At 36.1% G+C, this 23,861-nt stretch overlaps 1 protein-coding gene across 2 annotated transcripts in view; it reads left to right on the forward strand.

The window, feature by feature from the left end:
- LOC123868899 (scavenger receptor class B member 1-like) overlaps window positions 1-23,861 on the forward strand; it is a 59,309-nt gene that overhangs the window by 15,215 nt on the left and 20,233 nt on the right. For both annotated transcript variants that reach the window (XM_045911565.1, XM_045911564.1), the window contains exons 2-4: window positions 4,565-4,665; window positions 8,999-9,090; window positions 21,904-22,067. In XM_045911565.1, coding sequence (XP_045767521.1) covers window positions 4,572-4,665; window positions 8,999-9,090; window positions 21,904-22,067 — 350 coding nt within the window. In that variant the 5' untranslated portion in view covers window positions 4,565-4,571. The remainder of the gene's footprint in view (window positions 1-4,564; window positions 4,666-8,998; window positions 9,091-21,903; window positions 22,068-23,861) is intronic.

Consider the following 23,861-nt stretch of genomic DNA (forward strand, 5'->3'; position numbering starts at 1 on the left):
CGGTACCTTTGGTGATGCAAATGTTTTTAAACAAAATGACTGACATGCAGACAAACGAACGGACAGAGTGTACGCAATTATAACGGCTTAAAAATACGTTAATCAATTGTTTTATTCCGAAACATTAAAAACCTGGCTTATGTTGATCTTTGTTAAGCTTCAGCAACTAACCAAAACGAGTTTGCAATTCATTACAAGTATTTTAACATAGTAACATAGTAAGTTTCAAAATACATAATATGTAACTGGTTGTTTAAATGATCTAACTTGCAAACTTTTTTATAGATAATAAATTATGTTGTGATTTTCGCTACGGGTAATCAAAAAGGTTAACCACCCGTTTTAACAAGTCATCATACTCATATTCATATTCAATATAACATATTATTATAACCATGCCCTAATTTCCCTAAAATTAAAACAGAGTAGAATTTCGTTTTTTTTTTTTCAAATTCCTCACTTATGCTACGTCACGAGCTCTATTACTATTCGGTTCGGAAAACAAATTCCGCAGAAAAGACCCTGCAAGAAACTTTGCAGTTTCTCTAGCAGTATTTGATATTTGTATTTTTTTAATATTCATAATATTACACACTTCGTGACAAATCCAAAGACTAAATTTTTCTCTAGATATTCTATAAAATTTTGCTGCCAATTCCTATAAAAACAGGCCTTACATATATTTTTGTTTACATGCATTTATAATTTGATATTGTTTTTGCCAAACTGGTTGCCTTAAAATGATTTTATGAATGAATGGTGTTCTAGAATTTTCCTATGTCATTGACGACTTAATCCGACTGCTAATTAACTCATTAACCAAAATCGAGGTCCCAGCATCCATTTCCGTTAATCTCAAAACTAAGTTAATATAAATTATATTACTTAAATCTCTTTTGTTAACCCCCGACCCAAAAAGAGGGGTGTTATAAGTTTGACGTGTGTATCTGTGTGTCTGTGTATCTGTGTATCTGTCTGTGGAATCGTAGCGCCTAAACGAATGAACCGATTTTAATTTAGTTTTTTTTGTTTAAAAGGTGGCTTGATCGAGAGTGTTCTTAGCTATAATCTAAAAAAATTGGTTCAGCCGTTTAAGAGTTATCAGCTCTTTTCTAGTTTTCTTGTAGAAAAGAAGGTTAGATAACCGTTAGGTTCATAATATTATGTCAATAGACAACTGTCAAGCTGTCAAGATGGACGTTGCCTAAATACATAATTATTTATTTGAAAATGATGTTTTGGAAAACTCAAATACTTTGGATCGTCGGGGGTGTTATAAATTTTTAATTTACACTTGTTATTTTGAAGAAGTTCACTAACCGCTGCCACTGGTTAGTGCAAAATACCAATTTTATTCCGCATTGACGGAAGGATATCATTAGTTATGAATAAATTATCAATATTTTTAGAGAAACTAAAGTTATTCACCATTATGATTAAGTGAACTATGAATATATGAATAAATGTTTTTTTAAACAAAAAAGGTTCATAATATAGGCAATACAGTATTATCGTAAAACTGTGTGTGGTATTATTAATACTCGTATGTAAAATAAACAAAACTTAACAGAACAACGATTGCGTAGTTTTTATTTGAAATAATAGAACCATTAGGGCTTTTTTGATACATTAGGTATATTAATTAGTTCGAGGGGATTTTTTCCTCCCCCGAGGAAAAGAAAAGGTGTGGTTGCAACTTGCAGTACATCAAAAGCATATACCTATACCTAGTTTTAACAGGGCTCTCTCCGTCACTCGCTTCATACAAAGGTAGTTCCAATTTCATTTGAATATTAAGCAACCAAAGTCCATGAAATTTTGCAGACATATTCTAGAAACTAATATCTATGTCTGTGGTTTTCCAGATTTCTATTAAAATATTCAATTTCAAAGTTACGCGGTCTTAAAAATTTACATATAAATCTTTGAGCCCCTGTAATTTTAAAACTATATGTTTTTAGAAAAATCTAAAACACCACAGACACATGTATTAGTTTCTAGAATATGTCTGCAAAATTTCATGGACTTTGGTTGCTTAATATTCAAATGAAATTGGAACTACCTTTGTATGAAGCGAGTGACGGAGAGACCCCTCTTAAACCTGACTTATTGAACTGTTGTCTGTTACTAAGTGGTTTTGCTCGTATTGTCAAAGACGTAAGTAAGGTAAGTAAGTACTTGATAATAAATCAGACACATAATAAAAAATATAATAGTATCAAATTGCAAAAATTACATACCTACCTATTCATTTTCAAAAAAGTGTCCAAATTATACGCTGTTATATGAGTTCAATGACAAGTAAATAAAAAACTAAACAATAAATAATCGTAACTAATCGACGTGTCTGGCGCAGTATCCATCGTTTTCATTCTGTAAAGAGCAAAAAACCGCCAAAATTGCCTTCTTAATGTATACGTGCATTATCTTCGTCAAGTTAGTAGGTATCTCACTTAAATTCGTACATACTGTTTTATACTTATACTTAGTAACTTTTTCTCACGACTTCGTCGACATGGTTTCACAGTTTAGGCTGCGCGTTGATAGATCAGTCAGTAAGGACAATTTAAAGTCAAAATCAAAGTCATTTATTCAAATTGGGTAGGTACTATTGTACACTTTCTGAAGCTTCGAAGGTTCCAAACGCGTCCAAGTCTGAGACAAGTCAATAAATCAACAAGACAAGTATTTTTCAAGACAAGACAGGTCGACATGGCAATCGAGGTATGAGTGTGCGCATGTGCGAGGGCCGAGTGCCATGTCGACCTGTCGGGAACTTTAAGTAGGCACTTCTATAGAATACACGTCAGTTTTTTTTTAAATTTTGCAAAAACTTACCTAACATTTAATTTTTTGCTTACAATACTACAAAAACATGACATTGTTTTATCCTGTTGAATTATGATTGATTTGACAAAGATATCCTTTGTAATGCCACGGGGGCCGTAGGTTCATAATGTTTCGCCTTTGACCTGTGCAAAAACTTGAAGTTAATTATATTTTACCATTTTATAATAATAATTATTATACTCACAGTTTTATAATTTAAGTTATTATTCAGTAGTTACAAGCATACCTACTGGTTCTTCTTATTGGATTTTTTACATGATAAATTGATGAAGTCTTATATCTTATTGTTACCACCTAAGTAATATTAATGCAAATGTGAGTTTGTTTGTTGGTTCGTTGGTTGGTCCTTCAATCACGCCGCAACGGGCTAACAGATCAACGTGATTTTTGGCATGGATATATTTAATTAAAGACCTGAAGAGTGCTATTTTTTATCCTGAAAAATCAAAGAGTTCTCACGGGATTTTTGAACATAAATCTACGCGGACGGGATTATGAATTATTTAATCTATTGTAGTTATTTTACATAAAAGGAGAAACTGACTAACATATCAACGTACTGGTCAAACCACTGGCTGTTGAATCTAGATCTAGCAACTTAGGATTTTGCGTGTAGTATTTATTAGACAGATTTTTAACCACCGATCCAAAAAAAGGGGTGTTATAACGTGTGTATCTGTATATTTGTCTGTGGCATCATAGCTCCTAAACTAATGAAACGATTTTAACTTAGTTTTATTTTGTTTGAAAGGTGGCTTGATCGGGAGTGTTCTTAGCTATAATCCAAGAAAATCGGTTCAGCCGTTTAAAAGTTATCAGCTCTTTTCTTGTTACTGTAACCTTCACTTGTCGGGGGTGTTATAAATTTTAATTTACACTTGTTTCTCAACGTTTCATGATACAAACCGCTAAGCTGGTGTGGATTACTCTTCCGGCACCCGTTTTTCCTGCAACGTATAACCTAAAAACTTTCAAGGCAAGAGTGAATGGGTAATCTAGGCAAGCGCGCTGCAACCTCGCCTTCATCATTACTTTTTTATGTATGCTTGTCATCAAGCACAAACCTAGCTCGCAAAAAAAAAAACAGATTTCCGAACGTACGGTTCAGTGGGAATCCCTACAAATGACCAATGTCCCTATCCACGGAGAGAAGTTATTATAAGGCTTTCTCTGTTATGTTATCCCATACAAAGATAAACAAGTGTAAATTAAAAATTTATAACACCCCCGACAAGTGAAGGTTACAGTAATAACTAGAAAAGAGCTGATAACTTTCAAACAGCTGAACCGATTTTCTTGAATTATAGCTAAGAACACTCTCGATCAAGCCAGCTTACAAACAAAAAAAACTAAATTAAAATCGGTTCATTAGTTTAGGAGCTACGATGCCACACACAGATACACACGTCAAACTTATAACACCCCTCTTTTTTGGTCGGGGGTTAAAAAGTCAGAGGGCGTTAAGCATTTTGAGTGACCAATCAATCACAAATGAACCTAATAAGTTTTCAAATTGAATTTTGAATTTTTTTTTTTGAAAACATAGGTTCGTTTGTGATTGTTTGGTCACTCGAAATGGTTAACACTCACTGATTTTTCGTCTTTATCATTTGTATGGGATAACGTAACAGAGGGAGCCCGGTAGTGGATAGAGTAATAATTGTGGTAGTGTGGTAGACAGACGATGATTGATGAAATATTATCCTTGTTTCAGAATAAAGATGGTGCTGGGGGCGAAGAAGGCGATGCAGCATGTGCCTAGCAAGGGCAGGATATCTATTATGAGAATACAAAACTTTACAGTACAAAAAAGACGTAAGTTCAGCCACACAGCCTATCGCTGGCCTAGTACCTACTGAGTACAGGTCTCCTCTTAGCATAGAAGGATTACAGTAAGGGCATAGTCCACCACGCTGCCAAGTGCAGATTGGCAGTTTTTAGAAACCGCCGAGAACATTAGTTATAGAGAACGCTCAGACATTCAGGTTTCCTCGCGATGATTCCTTCACCGTTCAAGTAAGTGATGTTTAGCTGACTGTTCAAAAAGTCCGCAAAGTTAGATATGCATGCCCAGAATCGAACTCACCGAAGAGGAGCCCAATATCTACCACTAAGCTGTTAGGTATAATTTATAACAGTCATTATCATCATGATCAACCCATCGCTGCCGGCCAATTACCTACTGGGTACGGGTCTCCTTTAAGAACGAGAATGAATTAGGGCATAGTCCACCAAGGTCGCAAAGTTTAGTTTGAGTGACCTCATCCATCGGATCCAAACAATATGAAAAATCTCAGATTTGCAGGTTTCCTTTGCCGTTAAAGCAGGCCATTTTAATTGCGTTAAAAAGCACATAAATGCGAAAATTAGAGTTGCGTGCCCAGAATCGAACCCTGGGCTCTCTGAAGAGGAGGCCAACATCTCAATCACAAAGCTATCACACCTCATCATTAGAAACTTTTAATTTCAGGCAGTTAAAAACATCCTCTACGAAACTCGTAGGCCTCGTCTACGGAGTTAAGGCCAGGGTCAAATCTAACGGGAAATCGTTAGCGGGGAAACGCACGTGGGATTCCGCTTTTAATACTTAATAGAGCCGTGATAGCTAGTGTAAGACATCCAGCTCCTGTTCGGGAGATCGGAGATTGAAGCGATAGTGTAGAACTGGCATGAATTGGGTTGCTTTAGTTAGACAAACACGTCAGTAAGGAAACGTCTAACCAATCGTAAATGGTCAAGGCTTTGGCGTTACTGGCTCGCGTCAAATGTTAGTCTATTGGACGCAGGTAGCGCTGAGGTAGCCCTATTTTTCTATGATTTCACGTCACCATAGCCTAAGAATTGATATTACATCGTCGATTTAGGATCAAACAGAGAGTTCCCACACTCTAGTTGAATAGTGCATTTTTAGACCTCGCGAATCGCGATGCGTCTCTTTCTCTAGCGGGATTTAAAAAAATAATTAAAAGACAAAGTTAGAGGCATTGTCTTGTAATATATATAATTTTAATTTCTACACCCCTATTCAGGATTCCATGGTTTGAGTCGGACCCTAAAAATTAAGGCCAAATAAACCTCAAATTAAATGCACACTTATAAATCATAATACTGCTGTTACACAACTTAAATAATTCACTGTACGTTAAATAATTATGCAGTGTGGAAACCGCATGTTTATATTATCAAAATAAGCAGTACTTATATAATTTACAAAGTGTTTAATCTAATAATGTCTATGTACTTGAATTGCAGTTGCAAAGGTCATCCGTGCGCATTGACCTTAGCTGCAAAGGTCATCCGTGCGCATTGACCTTGCTACCATTACCTTACCTAACGTATGACAAATAATAAATTAACCCCCGCACGTAACGTACTTAGATATTTTTAGGTTTCCTTACTCATAGCTACACGAGGACAGTCCTGCGGCTAATCTCTCTCCGGTCATGTCAGATTACCGTTCCATCGGACTATGAGGGTGAGGGAATAGAGAGTGGATCTTGGCCTCACTCCCCCAACTGCCACCCTTTAACTCTTAAATTTTTTTTATATAAGGGCGGCTGGTTGCCACGACACAGTGTCTGGCAATGCATGACGCGATTTCTAATACTATTCAAAAATTTTACTTTATACTTGGACGTAAGATTTTTTACACCTTTATTACTTGTTATCTCCCAAAGCCACCATGATCCAAACTTTATAGTCGCTGATCGTTCCTCCCTGTGTTGAGGACAATACGCAGATAAACTTTCAGCTTTTCACACTAATATTATAAAGGCGAAAGTTTGTATGTGTGTGTGTGTGTGTGTGTGTGTGTGTGTGTGTTTGTTACTCTTTCACGCAATAACTACTTAAAGGATTTGGCTGAAATTTGGAATGGAGATAGATAATATCCTGGATTAGCACATAGGCTACTTTTTATCCCGGAAAATCAAAGAGTTCCTACGGGATTTAAAAAAATCGAAATCCACGCGGGCGAAGCCGCGGGCATCTTCTAGTATAAAATAACGACGGTCTGGCATACGCTGACTCTCTCTCTCTAAGAGTTCCCTCACTCTAGTTCATTCTGCCCTTACTCTTAGTCGATTTTTTAAAATTTTGTAAACGTTGTTGTTTTTTGAACACTAAGGCTTCATTCGCACGAGAGCTTTTTTATCGTCCGTTAAAAAAGCGTTCAAATAGAACAAATGCATTCCCAAGTATCTGTTCACACGTCAACGCTTTTTTAACGCGCACTTTGTTTTATTTTAACGCCGCCGGGTTTTAACGCAACGCTTTTTTAACACTCGTGCAAATTAGGGCTAAATGTAATTGAACTGTCGCCCTAAACCATTTCTTGGACGCAGTAACTAGCAATTTATTCTGCTCATTTAGGTATGAATATAAATTAACTGTTGGTATGTAGGAAATCGTTAATATATATAAATATTAACGAGTTATGACTTTTTTCAATTACATTCTTACGAGATCCGGCAGCGTGGTATCCTGAAGATGATACATAAAAATTTATTATACACGATCACTTTTTCATTACCATAACAATTTAGTGGCAAACAGGAAAGTTTATTGTTATAAATGTGCAATTACACTCACTATGAAATTATAATTTTCTGAATTGAGGATGTAGGGGCGGGACGGGCCAGGGTTCTGTCCCATGCACACACTTCTTATCTACAATTCGTAGCTATGTGTGTTTTCTTGGAAGCAATTAAATATTACTCGCTTTAACAGTGAAGTGAAAGATGTGAGGAAACCTGCAAGCCAGAGATCTCTCCATAATGTTCTCAAAGATGTGTGAAGGCTGCCAATCGCATTTGACCATCGTTATGGACGATGGCTTAAACTCTTCTCATGAAGGCAAACAGCATGAGGAAACCTGCATTCCTGAAAGTTCTCCATTATTATTTCCAAAGATGTGAGAATTCTGCCAATCGCACTTGGCCAGTGTGATGGACAATGGCTTAAGCTCTTATCATTCTGAGAGGATACTCAGAATGAGAAGGTTGTAGGGCCAACCACCAAACGGGCTTAACCCGTGTTCAGTAGGGAGCCAGCGATCGGTTGAGATGATGATGATGACTCTTATCTTCTAAAGGAAAAGACGATTGATTGACTGACTGACTGACTGATCTATCATCGTACAATAGCTTTTATTACGTAGACATCCGCTAAAGGATTTTTGAAAATTCAACACATGCGGACGAAATTGCAGGCATTAAATTTTGAAAGACAGAAGCTTCAATGGAGTCACGCCCATAAAACTATTTAATTAAAATGATGTTAGGTATAAAAGCTGCTAAATTAGTGGATTGAGTTGTTCCGTTTTACTACCGAGTTAAAATTAACATATTTATCGCATAACATTTACGTTGATATATGATTAAGTAAGTGCTCATAAAAAATAATGAATAGTTAAATAACGCGTTTAATTTTATATTTATGATTTTTTGTAATTTACTAGCATTTTAATGCATACCTAATAGGGTAAGATTTTAAGAGAGACTAGTGGAAAAAAATCTTAAATATTTTTTAACTAGATTATGATGATTTCGTTCGCATAAGAATCGGTTATTTAAAAATCCAGTGGGAACTCTCTAATTTTTAGGGTTCTGTACGTCTAAAGGTAGAACGGAACCCTTATAGGATCACTTTGTTGTCTGTCTGTCTGTCTGTCTATCTGTCCGTCTGTCGTGTCTGTCAAGGAAACCTATAGGGTCCCGTTGACCTAGAATCCTGAAGAAATTCTTGTAGAAATTTGGCAGGTATGTAAGTCTTAGAGCAGATATAAGGGGAAAAATCCGAAAACTGTGAATTTGTGGTTAAGTAGGTACATCACAAAAAAAAATTAAAAAAGAAAGTATTTTCAACTTTCAAAGTAAGATTAATATACTTACCGAGTGGGGTATCATATGAAAGGGCTTTACCTGTACATTCTAAAAGAAATTTTCATTTATTTTTTTGCATAACAGTTTCTGAATTATCGTGCAAAATGTCGAAATAATATGACTATAGTACGGAACCCATCGGTGCGCGAGTCTGATTCGCATTTGGCAGGTTTTTTAATTATCTTATCGTCGTTTAACTATTTCTCTTAAAAAGTCATTGCACAATTACATTGGTCACAATTTTTCAGCTAACGTTTTTTTTTCAGAATCTGTTATCAGAGCTGTATATGGATCATTCCTAATCGTCTTCGCGGTGGTGCTAGTGGCAGCCGACCCTGCCACCATAGTTACAAATTGGGTAAGATATTTTATCTTTTACTTATCTTTTTGGTCATCAATAGACACCAGGTGCAGGCACAAGTCAAGGGTTAGCAAATGGGATTAAATTTTTTTTTTAATACAATCGATATTATAAGAGGTATAGATATGTATAAGAGGTCGAATAAAAAAGAAATATAAAAAAATATTTTTTTTTTGAGTTCAGAAATATCAGTTACCAATTTTGACGCAATGACAAAGACGAAAAAACGAATAAAAAAGCTCTTAAATAAAAAAAGAAACCTGAGTCTTAGGAGGCGCGGTTTGAGTTTTTCTTGTTAATTTTTTCCAATTTTTTTCGTAAACAAAATTGATACACTAATCATAAATCATTAACGTTTTTTTTTTTTTTAAAGACGTCATAGAGTAATAGTTAAAACAATTTCACACGAGTATTATCTTTAAACTAAAACGTGACTGAATATTTTGAATCATGATATGATAATCCATACTTCAATCCTTCCGTACTAATACTATAAATATGATAGTGTGTCTATATGTATGTCGTTTGCTAGTTCAACTGCATCTTTGGCATTCCAAGCATAGCTCCCTCCATTGCTTGCTTTGAGCTTTCTTATATGGCCCATGATAGTGAACAACCGTGGGTTCGAATTAGAAACGAGTCGTTTTTTTTTAATTGACTGCAATCTCAGTCACTGTGAAGTTGCGGAAGATAGAAGCGGGCTAGCCTGGAAAATTTATTTATTTATTTTTATTTATTTATTATGAGGTACGCCCACGGCATGTCCACAAAACACTTAAAAAATACAATAGACAGTCAGTCTTATTCAGTGTGACACACCACTTACGGGCACACACAACTTATGCGGGTAACACAATGAATAAATGACCGATCGCATAATATTAGCATATAATAAATTTGGAAAAAATATATAGCTCCGAAGGATAATAAAACAAAAACAAGATAATATTAACAAATATTTCCTAAAAATAATGACTGAATTTACTTATTACTAAATATTTATTATCAGTTTTTAATTATTAACTATGCAAATAAATGTGATTGAAATAACTACAAAATTAATAAAATTAATAAAAATGTGTGACAGTTATTATTAAACCCATACTTACCTACCCTTTATCAGTTTCAACACGGCATCGTAACGGAACGCTTAAACACTTAGCGGTACGCAGCCGTGCCGATAGGGTGGTAACTAGCGACGGCCGTAGCCTCCTACCAAATCGCTTTGTACATGTCCGTGAAATCTCGACTACGTACGGGTGCAGACCTTGACGATGCCTTGCAGATCGCCTACCGGAAATCCTACCCGAGCGAAATCGGTGCGCCCAGTCAGGTTTTAAGATCGTAGCTCACTTTCACAGCTCCCGCGCGGTAAATGAATAAACATTCAAACATGGGTTTAAAGTCGTACTCTGTAATACATTTTACAGTGACAACATACAATTGCAATATGCGCGCAGCAAGCGAGCTTGCCGCAATCTAGCTACTCGATGGTTGACGTCTTGCTAAGGCTTCATTCGCACGAGCGTTAAAAAGCATTGCGCTGACAATACAAAGTGCGCGTTAAAAAAGCGTCGACGTGTGAACAGATACTTGGGAATGCATTTGTTCTATTTGAACGCTTTTTTAACGGACGTTAAAAAAACTTTCGTGCCTTACCAAGCGCTTTAAGCGAGCGCGGCGGTCTAAGACGCGTCTACAGTGTTGTTTACAAGCAAATTGTAACGTGTACAGTAGGGAAACGCCGCGCGCCGTACTGCTAGCTCTCATCGCGTGGACAGCGAGCTTTCTGCTAGCTGTCAGCGCGTGGGCAACTAGCGGTCACTCCGATTTGAAGCGGTGTCGTGTAAATGCGCTACGACCTTTAAAATTCATCAGGCTTGGCTTTTGTGCGTCACAAAACTTTAACTGACACAGACTAATGATAATTAGCAGTACGTGTTAACTCTGAACCGTTTATTAGTATGCGATTGACGCATTTTTATTACCTTCACGTTACCTTAGAATTGATTTAACAATTTTGTTTTTTGTGATATGATTTATTGCTTTAGGGTACGGTGCGTAATGAGCCGTAGAATTATGTTTTGTGTAAAAACCATAAATGATTAGGCGTGGCTTTGAAAATCGTGAATTAGTTAAGTACTTAATATGATCCACCCATGTCGGTCGACTACTGAGCGTATTAGAATAGAATAGATTTTTATTCAAATAAACTTTTACAAGTGCTTTTGAATCGTCAAATAATTTACCACTAGTTCGGAATGCCGTTGCTACCGAGAAGAACCAGCAAGAAACTCGGCGGATGCTCTTTTCAGTTGTTCAATTTACAATGATATTCCATACTATACAAGCAATTGCAGCCCCGCGCATTGCTGGAGCGAGTCAAATCCGTGCTTTTTTATCATTTACATAATCTTCGATTGTGTAATATGCTTTTTAGATTTGATTGCTGTTGCTTCTCAGAGTGAGAAGGCTTCAGTTTAGGCTACAGTCTGCCACGTTGGCTCAATGTGGATTGCCAGGCTTCACACACCTTTGGGTACATGGAGAACTCTCAGGCATGCAGGTTTCCTCACGATGTTTTTCTTCACCATTAAAGCAAGTGATATTTAATTGCTTAAAATTTAATAATCAATTACATATATTTAATTACTATTGAATACCCTTGAAATAGTGCCATGATAGTCACTCCTATTAGGAAGGTCGGGGGTTCGATCCCAGGCACGCACCACTAACTTTTCGGAGTTATTAGCGTACTAAGAAATTAAATAACAATTGCTTCATCAATAAAGGAAAAATCGAGAGGAAATTGCATGCTGAGTTCTCCAGAATTTGTCCATAATGTTCACTCAATCTCTATGACGTTTTTTTAAGGTGTACAAATAAAGAAAAAAAAGATGTTTTTAAAAAATTCTGAGAAGAGACCAGCGGTCTTGATGTGATCTTGACTTATAAGCGCACTTAGTTGGCTTATTGGCCTGTGTGAACTGAAATTTTTTTTTCAAACCATTATGACATTAATACTATGGGATTTGATTATTATCTATGGCTATGATTAGCTGTCACATTGTTGTAAAAAAGGCTTATTACAAAAAATATATTACTAAGTATGTTCTGTATCAGATCTTTTAATTTTTAAAAGCTTTTAAAAACTTGTTAAAGTCAAGCTATGGGTAAAAAGTTAAGTGGGTAGGTAAGTATGTCGAATTGCAATTCCATATTGAAGCAGACAAAAACTAACTTAATTTTGTAACATTAAATAAATTTTAGCCGTTTAAAACGCAGTTAAGTTTTTGTCCCGTGTCTTAGGGCTGCCACTTTACTATTTTTAAAAATCATATTATATTTACAGAAATATAATATTAAAAATAATAGGCTTAAACGTACATGGAAGTATTATAGTTATCAGGATTCAATGGTAAATCATTGAAATGTTTGCACGAAAATTTTACAAATGTCAGATATGAGATGTCAAATATGAGTTATTAATAACAGAGGGTAGGATTGAGTTCCTTGCTGGCTCTTCTCAGTGGAATCTGCTTTCCGAAATGGTCCTAGAGTCTTGACTTTTTCTTGTGTGGATATCCTTATGTTGGATACTACCATCTTCTTCTTGGATTCTTCTTACTGTGTTGTTATCCTTATATGTGTTTTTGTGTGCAATAAAGAGTTTCTATCTATCTATCTATCTATCTACCATGTCCGGGGAACAACGTAAGTTAGGGACAACGCCTGGTGGCTGGACTATGGACCAATACAAGTTAGCCCTTGACTGCGATCTCACTTGGAGGTAAGTGACGATGCAGTCTAAGATGAAAGTGGCCTAAATTGGAAGGAGAATGGTAGTTTCATTAAACCCATACCCTGATGGGGTTCTACGCGGCATCGTACCGGAACGCTGCACGTATTGAACGTTTTTCGCTGAACGTATCCTACTAGCAAAGCCGTGCTGCCAAGCCATCTAGCGTTCTTGCACGATGCCGTCTAGAAACCAAAGGGGTATGGGCTTAATAAAAATTATCATACCCATTCCAGGTTGGCCCGCTTCCATCTTAGACTGCATCATCACTTATCACCAGGAGTGATTGCAGTCAAGGGTTAACTTGTATCTGTATAAAAAAAAAGTGCCAACCCTAAGGTTAAGCGACGAGTGTTGATACTCGCAAATATAAAATTCAGCAAATCACTGGTTAATGATACGTTTGTATTACAAAACATTACCTCCATCTCAAAACAGAGGCTATTAAAAAGTATCATATTGTGATATTGAAACTAACCTTATCCCGTGACTTCGGCCACATGATTTCAAGTTTTTTTTCTTTTTGAACTTATAGTTTTTTTCTGCCTGAAAAACCGATCAAAATCGGTTCGAACGGAAAAAATCAAAAACGGTTATGAAGTAGGTGCGATAGTTTATAAAGTACTAAATCTATTCAATAAAGAAAAATAAAACCGACTTCAAAAACCACGAACACTAAAAAGTTAAAAAAAAAAAATCTTTCTACACGTGTAATGTATGTATGAAGTCGAGCGAGTTCACACTTGGATTTCTAGTTTCTTTTATTATGCTCGCTCGACTTCATACATACATTACACGTGTAGAAACAATAAATATTTTTTACTTTTTAGTGTTTGTGGTTTTTGAAGTCGGTTTTATTTTTCTTTTTGCACTATAAGCTCTCGGCGCATTCCTGAAAATTGCCTAGGATAATTGCGATACGCCCATGTTTCGCCTTTAGACTATAACATGATATAGGTACGAAATAATGAATCGGTTTTTAATAGCAGTTTATTATTTACAACTCTATTATAGTGTACCGGTATTGCATAAATTATCAATCGTAAACAAAATAATATAATGCTTGCCTAATTTGTATAGTAGTGTCAGCAAAATAAATAATTTATGACAGGAAAATAAAAAGCTCAAATCGGTAAACTGATTAGGTTCCTTAAATATTGATTTGTATTTCTAGAAGAGTCATCCACACTAATATTATAAATGTGAAAGTGTGTCTGTCTGTCTGTCCTACCTTTTCACGGCCCAACAGTTTAACCTATTCTGACGAGATTTGGTACAGGGTTAGCTTATATCTCGGGAACGGACATAGGTTACTTTTATCCCAGAAAATCAACCAGTTCCCACGGGATCTTTAAAAACCTAAATCCACGCGGACGAAGTCGCGGGCATCCTCTAGTAAAAAATAAAGCAAAAATATCGCTAATCTTAAAATTAACTATATCTTTATACCATATTATAAATGAAAAAGTGTTTGTTTGTTGATTTGTCCTTCAATCACGCCGTAACGTGATTTTTTGGAGACCTGAAGATTGACATAAGCTGCATTTTAATCCGCATAATAAACAGGTTTTTTTAAAACCACGCGAACGAAGTCGCGACCATCAGCTAGTCATATTATAAATGCGAAAGTATGTTTGTTTATTTGTTTGTCATTCAATCACGCCGTAACTAGAAACTTTCGTCATATAAAAATCGGTCAAGTACGAGTTGGACTCGCACACAAGGGGTTCCATTCCGTACCCGACGATAGTACAAGAAATAACCTTTTTTTTTAAATTTTCATGGCGGTCATGGTGAAATTTTTATTATTTACAGGGGATGCCCGCGGCTTCGCCCACGTGGATTTCGATTTTTTTAAATCCCGTTGGAACTCTTTGATTTTCCGGGATAAAAAGTAGCCTATGTCCTTCCCCGGGATGTGTACCAAGTCTGTACCAAACTTCATTAAAATCGGTTCAGCGGTTGGGCCGTGAAAACGTAGCAGACAGACAGACATACAGACAGACGGACGGACACACTTTCGCATTTTATTAGTATGGAAGTATGGATTGTTATAGCGGCAATAAAATACACATCCTGTCAAAATTTCATCTCTCTACCTCTTACGGTTTACGAGTTACAGCCCACTGATAGACAGACGGATGGACGAATGGAGAGCGGAGGCTTAGTAATAGGGTCCCGTTGGCACGCTTCGGGTACGGAACCCTAAAAAGATTTTACTACCTATAGCTATTGCTAGCTACTTTGTAAGGAATTTGTTTCCATGGGAAAATAAAAAGTAGGGTCACTTTATCTTCAATTACATGTAAAAATCTCTTTAATTACGACAGATAGTTAAGAATAGCAAAAAAAAATTTGAAGACCCCCACTTTTTTGGATGTAACATCCGTCAGATCGATTTTTTTCGTGTAAAATGTAGCCTATGTCACCCGAACTATAATAACAAATCGCTTGACACCTCGTTCATAAAAATCTACTCAGTAGTTAGGTACTACGGAACACGCATAAATTCAAACCTACATACATACATAGACTGCTAAAATCATAACCCTTTTGCCGCAGTCGGGTAAAAAATGCAACATTTTTGTCGACGGTACTAAAGTCGTCGTCCGTGACCTAGTGCAGTGCGTTCACTCACCTCTCTCAGATATTACGATAATTCCGTCTTTTTTGTATAAAAGGAAAAGTAAAGTAAGGTAAAACTTGCAACTTTTTATAATTTTTATCACAGTTTTTACTTTTTACGTCACTTTAAAGAAATTTCTAAATATTTTTTTAACACATATCAAAAATTGCGGAACCCGCAGGATTCAAACCTGCGTCTACCCTGGACCTGGAACTTGCAACTTATATCTAACGAAAAGGGAAAAGTTAACGTTAACTTTTAACTAATTTTTAACGGTGTGTAAAATTGTCATTTAGTATGAAGTATGGACGGAAAATAAATGGAAATACGTCGTCATTTAAATCTCCAAATCTGAAATCGGAATCATTTTAAACAATTAAAAGGGGCCATAATATCTCCTATCATCATCATCATCATCATCAGCCCATCGCCAGCTCACTACTGAGCACGGGTCTCCTCTCAGAATGAAAAGGGTTAGGTGGGTGATAGTCCACCACGCTGTCCAAGTGTGGATTAACAGGTTTCACACATCTTTGAGAACATTATGGAGAACTCTTAGACTGCAGGTTTCCTCACGATATTTTACTTCTTACAACATACACAACTCGGAAAAGTTAGGAGATGCGTGCCCGGGATTGAACTCTCGAGCCGCCGTTTCTTGAAAAGAGCAACCGCCGAGTTTCTTGCTGGTTCTTCTCGGCAGGAAAGGCATTCCGAACGAGTAGCATCTAGCTCTTGACGATTCATAAGTACTTGTAAAAGTAACTGAATAAAAATATTTTGAATTTGAATTTGAATTCTCTTATCCTTCTCCTCACCTCCTTTGGAGTGGTGATATGTGTTTTTCTCGAAAGAATCGCGGAAAATTTTCGTGATGTACCGAAGTCAAAATCCGTAAACGCTTCACACTTTTTATTGAAGTGTCAATGTGATAAGTTACATGCGGATATTATGAGGGCTCTCTCCGTCACTCGTTTCATACAATCGTAGTTCCAATTTCATTTGAATATTAAGCAACCAAAGTCCATGAAATTTTGCAGCCATATTCTAGAAACTAATATCTATGTCTGTGGTTTTCCAGATTTCTGTTAAAATATTCGGTTTCACAGTTACGCGGTCTTAAAAATTTACATACAAATCTTTGAGCCCCTGTAATTTTAAAACTACATATTTTTAGAAAAATCTAAAACACCACAGACACAGATATTAGTTTCTAGAATATGTCTGCAAAATTTCATGGACTTTGGTTGCTTAATATTCAAATGAAATTGGAACTAAGATTGTATGAAGCGAGTGACGGAGAGAGCCATGTTAAGCTTTGAAAAAATAGGCACACTAAAGGTGCTAATTTGTTGTATGGACGCATCTGTGTAGATAGCCTACATTCCGTGATGGTCATAATAATTTTATTTAATTATAAACAAAAACAACAAGTACTACTTAATTAAAAAGGAAGATTTTTTTCACATTTGCGTCATAACTCATACAGTCGCCATATTGAATTAAAAAAAATATCAGGATAATATAAGGATTCTATCGGCAACCCATACATCTAAATCTAGAATTTATGGTGGAATGGAATAATAACTCACATACGTGGACTTTAAAAACAAGAGCTTTGAGATCAAAGCTTTGAGAAGAAGAGATCTGTCTGTGGCATCGTAGCTCTTAAATTAATGAACCGATTTAGCTTTTTTTTAACCCCCGACCAAAAAAGAGGGGTGTTATAAGTTTGACGTGTGTATCTGTGTATCGGTGTATCTGTGTATCTGTCTGTGGCATCGTAGCTCTTAAATTAATGAACCGATTTAGCTTTTTTTTAACCCCCGACCAAAAAAGAGGGGTGTTATAAGTTTGACGTGTGTATCTGTGTATCGGTGTATCTGTGTATCTGTCTGTGGCATCGTAGCTCTTAAATTAATGAACCGATTTAGCTTTTTTTTAACCCCCGACCAAAAAAGAGGGGTGTTATAAGTTTGACGTGTGTATCTGTGTATCGGTGTATCTGTGTATCTGTCTGTGGCATCGTAGCTCTTAAATTAATGAACCGATTTAGCTTTTTTTTAACCCCCGACCAAAAAAGAGGGGTGTTATAAGTTTGACGTGTGTATCTGTGTATCGGTGTATCTGTGTATCTGTCTGTGGCATCGTAGCTCTTAAATTAATGAACCGATTTAGCTTTTTTTGTTTGAAAGGTGGCTTGATCGAGAGTGTTATTACGAGTAGGTATAGTCCAAGAAAATCGGTTCAGCCGTTTGAAAGTTATCAGCTCTTTTCTCTAGTTACTGTAACCTTCACTTGTCGGGGGTGTTATAAATTTTTAACTTACAATTGTTATACAGTGGACCCCCGGTAATCCGGCCCCTGTCTAATCCGGCACCCTCTGTAATCCGACATGTCTATTTTTATTGAATTTACTGACATACATAGTGAAGTATGATTTGTTCTTCAGAGTTGTGAATAACATATAGAATCTTATCATTGGATCTGTAATTTGTCGGATTACAAGGTACCCTTTTGTAAAAAATTCCGGACTATAGGGGGTCTTAGGCAGTACTCTATAATCCGACAAATTCGATAGTTCGACAAGGTCCTGCAAAACGTTTGTCGGATTACCGGGGGTCCACTGTATTGTAATTTTAATTACAGGCTTGTAAATTTCGCATAAAAAGTTGTGTGTGTTCTTTTAACAAGTTTGATTAAATCGTAATAAATAACATTGTTATTATTTATCAGGGGGCACGGCAGTGCCCCCGCCAAGACGAGCCAAACGGCGGCCGGGGCGCTACGTACCTTTTTCTCGAAGTGTTTCGCCGTATTTTCGACTCGTCATAACTTCGGTCTGGATGACGCTAGAAAGCTGAAATTTGCAGTATAAGGTGTCCTTAGCAAATTTATCAAATATACCAAGTATCAAATATCTAGCTTTTATGGTTACAGATTTATTGATACCTAAAATACGCCGATTTCGTCCCTCACTGATGATCATCAAAACCTCTACTCAAAACCTCTAAGGTACTTCCCGAAGTCCTAGAAGACTGAAATTTGGTATGTAGACTAAAAATTGACAACAAACTACAGGAAAATTAAGAAATTGGAAATGCCCCCCCTCTACGCCTCTTATGGGTGAAGCAAATTTGTAAATTCTGTCGCTAGAATGCTGATATTTTCAGGATAAGATGTCCTTGGCAGATTTATTAAACGCATTGAGTATCAATTGTCTAGCTTTTATAGTTTCAGATTTATTGACAGTCAAAACTTCTAGTCTAGCCCGGAATAGCTTGTGCGACAATCATGAAGAATAATATAAATTAGTAATTGTCGAACAAACTATTCCTTATGACCTTAATATTATAATATGTTATGACATGTAATAGTTTCACGAACATTAAACGGCCAAGCCGTACTTTTTTAACCAAGATTTAGGGTTTGTAAAATCAGAGCTTGTAAGTAGAGTTATTTGTTCTTTATTGTTATAAATGTGATATACTCAAGAGCATTTAAGAGCTATATACTTTGGACTTGGGATAGGTCCCATGGGCAGCGCAATTCTAAGCTCAGCTAGGGGCTTGGCTCTACTAGAGATCTCATAACTTTTTAACAGTGAAAGCATTATGAACTTGTGAGTCTTGGCAACATTTTACATGAAATGTTTTTGGTGGGATTTCATTTCTTTTTGGCAGGTGCCCTAGATTTTTTTTTTGGATCTATTTTTTGTAGGTACCTACATCATTTTCATGGCCCGCTCTCTATCGTTACCTCTTTTTTTAAAAGCTTTTATTCCACTTGCAATGTATGTAACTATGTTTGTTTGGGTGGAATCTTGCAACTCAATTTTAAAGCAGATATATCAAATTTCAGTCTTTTAGGACTTCAGGAAACACATTTTTTAAATGTACAGACTGGGAAAAGTTTATTTTCCTGTTGTTTGAATGAAATCCCTAGCCTACATACCAAATTTCAGTCTTCTAGGACTTAGGGAAGTACTTTAGAACTTTTGACTAGAGGGGTTGTGAATGGCAATAAATCTGAAACCATAACAGGTAGAGAATTGATACTTGGTACGTTTGATAAGTCTGTCAAGGACATATTATCCTGAAAATATCAGCATTCTAGCGATAGACTTTACAAATAATTTGCTTCCCCCATACGTGGGAGTGGAGGGGGAAAATTTTGAATTTCTTAATTTTCCTGTAGTTTGTATGCAATTTCTAGTGTACACACCAAATTTCAGTCTTCTAGGACTTCGGGAAGTACCCTAGAATAGCCTAAATGTCATATCAGATAAAAGTACCACGAACATTAAACGGCCAAGCCGTCCTTTTTTAACCAAGATTTAGGGTTTGTAAAATCAGAGCTTGTAAGTAGAGTTATTTGTTCTTTATTGTTATAAATGTGATATACTCAAGAGCATTTAAGAGCTATATACTTTGGACTTGGGATAGGTCCCATGGGCAGCGCAATTCTAAGCTCAGCTAGGGGCTTGGCTCTACTAGAGATCTCATAACTTTTTAACAGTGAAAGCATTATGAACTTGTGAGTCTTGGCAACATTTTACATGAAATGTTTTTGGTGGGATCAAGTTTACAAAAAATGTTTACGGCGCAATCAATACTAGTAATTTTAAATGTCGTAAAATATTAGATCCGTGAACAGTTTTTGACGTAGTTGGCTTTAGTAATTTTAATTTACATTTTTTAACAAACACCTAGATCTTTTGTTCCTGTGTCGTTTTATTGATCGTAGAATAAGCTTTGGAATAAAGATTTGCGTTTCTCGGAAAGTGGTGGATATTTTGCGTCAATTATAAGATACAAGATCGGAAAACGCACATGATTCACACTATTTAATCAAAGTATCAATACAATTTTTATGCGGATATATTTGGGTAAATTTTATTTATTGAAATTATCCCTGTAAATTTAAAATAACATTTTATAATTAATATTTAAAATTTACAGGCTAAGGCATATTTTTAGGGTTCCGTACCTCAAAAGGAAAAACGGAACCCTTATAGGATCACTTTGTTATCTGTCTGTCTTTCTGTCTGTCAAGAAACCTATAGAGTACTTCCCGTTGACCTTGAACCATGTGGTAGGTAGGTCTTATAGCACAAGTACAGGAATAAATCTGACAACCCCGAATTTGTGGTTACATCATTTAAAAAAATTAAAATGTGTTTCTATTTTCAAAATAAGATAACTATACCAAGTGGGGTATCATATGAAAGGGCTTTACCTGTTCATCCTAAAACAGATTTTCATTTATTTTTATGTACAACAGTTTTTGATTTATCGTGCAAAATGTTGGACAAAATACCTGAGTACGGAACCCTCAGTGCGCGAGTCTGACTCGCATTTGGCCGGTTTTTAGCCTTATTTCTACTATCTTAGACTGCATCATCACTTACCATCAGGTGAAATTGGAGTCAAGGGCTAACTTGTATGTACTTAGCTAATTTTAAAATAAGTTTGGCGCAAAAATTTCACTAATATTATTGTAAAATCGATGAGTAATAAACCCTATTGCTCAATTCGATTAAAGTTGTATAAAATCAAGCTTTTAAGAGGGCTCTTTCCGTCACTCGTTTCATACAATCGTAGTTCCAATTTCATTTGAATATTAAGCAACCAAAATCCATGAAATTTTGCAGACATATTCTAGAAACTAATATCTATGTCTGTGGTTTTCCAGATTTCTGTTAAAATATTCGGTTTCAAAGTTACGCGGTCTTAAAAATTTTCATACAAATCTTTGCGCCCCTGTAATTTTAAAACTACATATTTTTAGAAAAATCTAAAACACCACAGACACAGATATTAGTTTCTAGAATATGTCTGCAAAATTTCATGGACTTTGGTTGCTTAATATTCAAATGAAATTGGAACTACGATTGTAGGAAACGAGTGACGGAGAGAGCCCTGTTAAAAGTATGCAGTTGGAACTTTGGATCCGAGTCAAGGCGATCTCAGCGGACTGTGTGAGCCCTTGGATGCTTATACTAACATTATTTAAGCCTCTTACTTTGCCCTTGTTTACAATTAATTAAATATTTTCATTCTTGTGTAAGTGTATAAATGAATTGTTATAACATGGGATAGGTTAAAATATTAATGAGCATAATATGTTATTAGGTAGTTTTATTTTTTTGCTAGATTAGCTCAGATCCGCTCGGGTAAAATCTGATATATGTTTTACATAAATATATAATATACACACACACACTGTATGCGGACAGGTAGGTGCTCCGGTAGTAATAATAGGTAATTACATCAGATAGCTTGTATGGAGTGTCGAGGGTGTGGTGATGGAGTATTGAAGAGTCATAAATCGCCTAAATCACTCAAACATTTTTGATTTTTGAATTTCTACGTTTTGTTCACAGTATTTGGACGTGCAAGAAGGCAAGTTAATCTATCGGATGTGGAACAAGCCGACGTACGAGGTGTTTTCTGAAGTATTCGTGTTCAACTACACTAATGTGGACCAATACTTGAGTGGGGACGACAACCAATTGCAGTTGGAAGAGATCGGGCCATTTCTCTTTCGGTAAGTTTTTCATGCTCATATCACGAGTCGTGATAGCTTAGTGGTTAATACGTCCGCCTCCTATTCGTAGGTCAGAGGTTCGATGCATGGTATGCTATATGTTAGAATATAGCACTTACTAAGCTCTTATAATGATCGCGATCAATTTGCTGCTATCCGTTGAGGAGTTCCGTTCTCTATTTCTGAATTTTTTATCAAATCTTCACCAAACTTACACAGTACCAACCTGACAATACAACCTTTATAAAAAACCGGCTAAGTACGAGTCGAACTCGCGCACTGAGGGTTCCGTACTCGGAAATTTTTTCCGACTTTTTGCACGATAAATCAAAAACTATTATGCATAAAAATAAATAAAAATCTTTTTTAGAATGTACAGGTAAAGCCCTTTCATATGATACCCCATTTGGTATAGTTATCTTACTTTGAAAATTGAAACACATTTGTTTTTTTTTTGTATGATATAACCACAAATTCACGGTTTTCCAATTTATTCCTTTACTTGTGCTATAAGACCTACCTACTTGCCAAATTTCATGATTCTAAGTCAACACAACAAGTTTTCTTGACAGACACGACAGACGGACAGACGGACAGACAGACAGGCAGACAGACAGACGGCTAAGTGATCCTATAAGGGTTCCGTTTCCCTTTTGAGGTACGGAACCCTAAAAATCCCGAGCACCCACCTCTAGCATTTTGGAGTTATGTGTGTTTAAAACAATTATATATAACTAGCTGATGCCCGCAGCTTCGCCCGCGTGGATTGATCAGATCCCCTGCAGCATTAGGATTGAGGGGTTGGACTCCAAATTTTTTATGAAACAATGTCGCAAAGTTCCTCTATCGATTAAAAAAGAAATGACGCAAATCGGTTCAGAAATCTCGGAGATTTCGGTGTACATAGGTAGAAAAACACAACTCCCTTTTTAAAAGTCGGTTAAAAAAGTAGCCTATGTTACGCCCTGGTCAATCCTCTACTTGCCTGTGAAAATCCCGTCAAAATCGGTTCAGCCGTTCCAAAGATTAGCCTTTTCAAACAGACAGTCAGACAGACAGACAAAAATTTTAAAAACGTGTGATTCAGTTATGGTATCGTTCAAATAACCATATGAGCTTAATATGAGGTAGTTATTTCGAAATTACAGACAGACACTCCAATTTTATTTATTAGTATTAGTATAGATTCGTCGCTTTAACGTTGAAGAAAAGCATCGTGAGGACTTGCATGCCTGAGAGTTCTCCATAGTTACTGTTTTCAAATGTCTGTGAAGTCTGCCAATTCACACTGGACCACCGTGGCGGACTATATCAATTATCAAGCCTTTCTTAGTCTGAGAGGAGAGCCATGCTTAGTATGCCGACCATGGGTTGTTGATGATGATGATGATGATGACCATAGAGATTTGGAAGAGATTGATTGTCGTCACGCAGACGACTAGTGAAACATCACTGTGCTTTATGATAAGAAACACGGATTTATTTGCAAAGCCTTAGTTTAGAAAACTTAGCCACTTAAGTTTTCCAAGAATTAAATATGCTTGTACGTTTTAAAAACCTTCATGCACTTTGAAGTGCTTGGAATTTAGCAATCATTTTATCTGTATATTCCTGATGATTATGAACTTTGAAAGGTATATGAACCTATGTTATTAGACTGGTATGCAGTCGAAGGTAACGCGTGGAGGCCCTTTTACTAATTTGGCATTGAATTTTATAATCCTCATAATAATTTTATTATAGACTGTAATTATGAATTAATGACATAATAATCTATATTAATTAATAAATATC

The sequence above is a fragment of the Maniola jurtina genome, chromosome 10, assembly GCF_905333055.1.
Source record: "Maniola jurtina chromosome 10, ilManJurt1.1, whole genome shotgun sequence".
NCBI classification, from domain to species: domain Eukaryota; kingdom Metazoa; phylum Arthropoda; class Insecta; order Lepidoptera; family Nymphalidae; genus Maniola; species Maniola jurtina.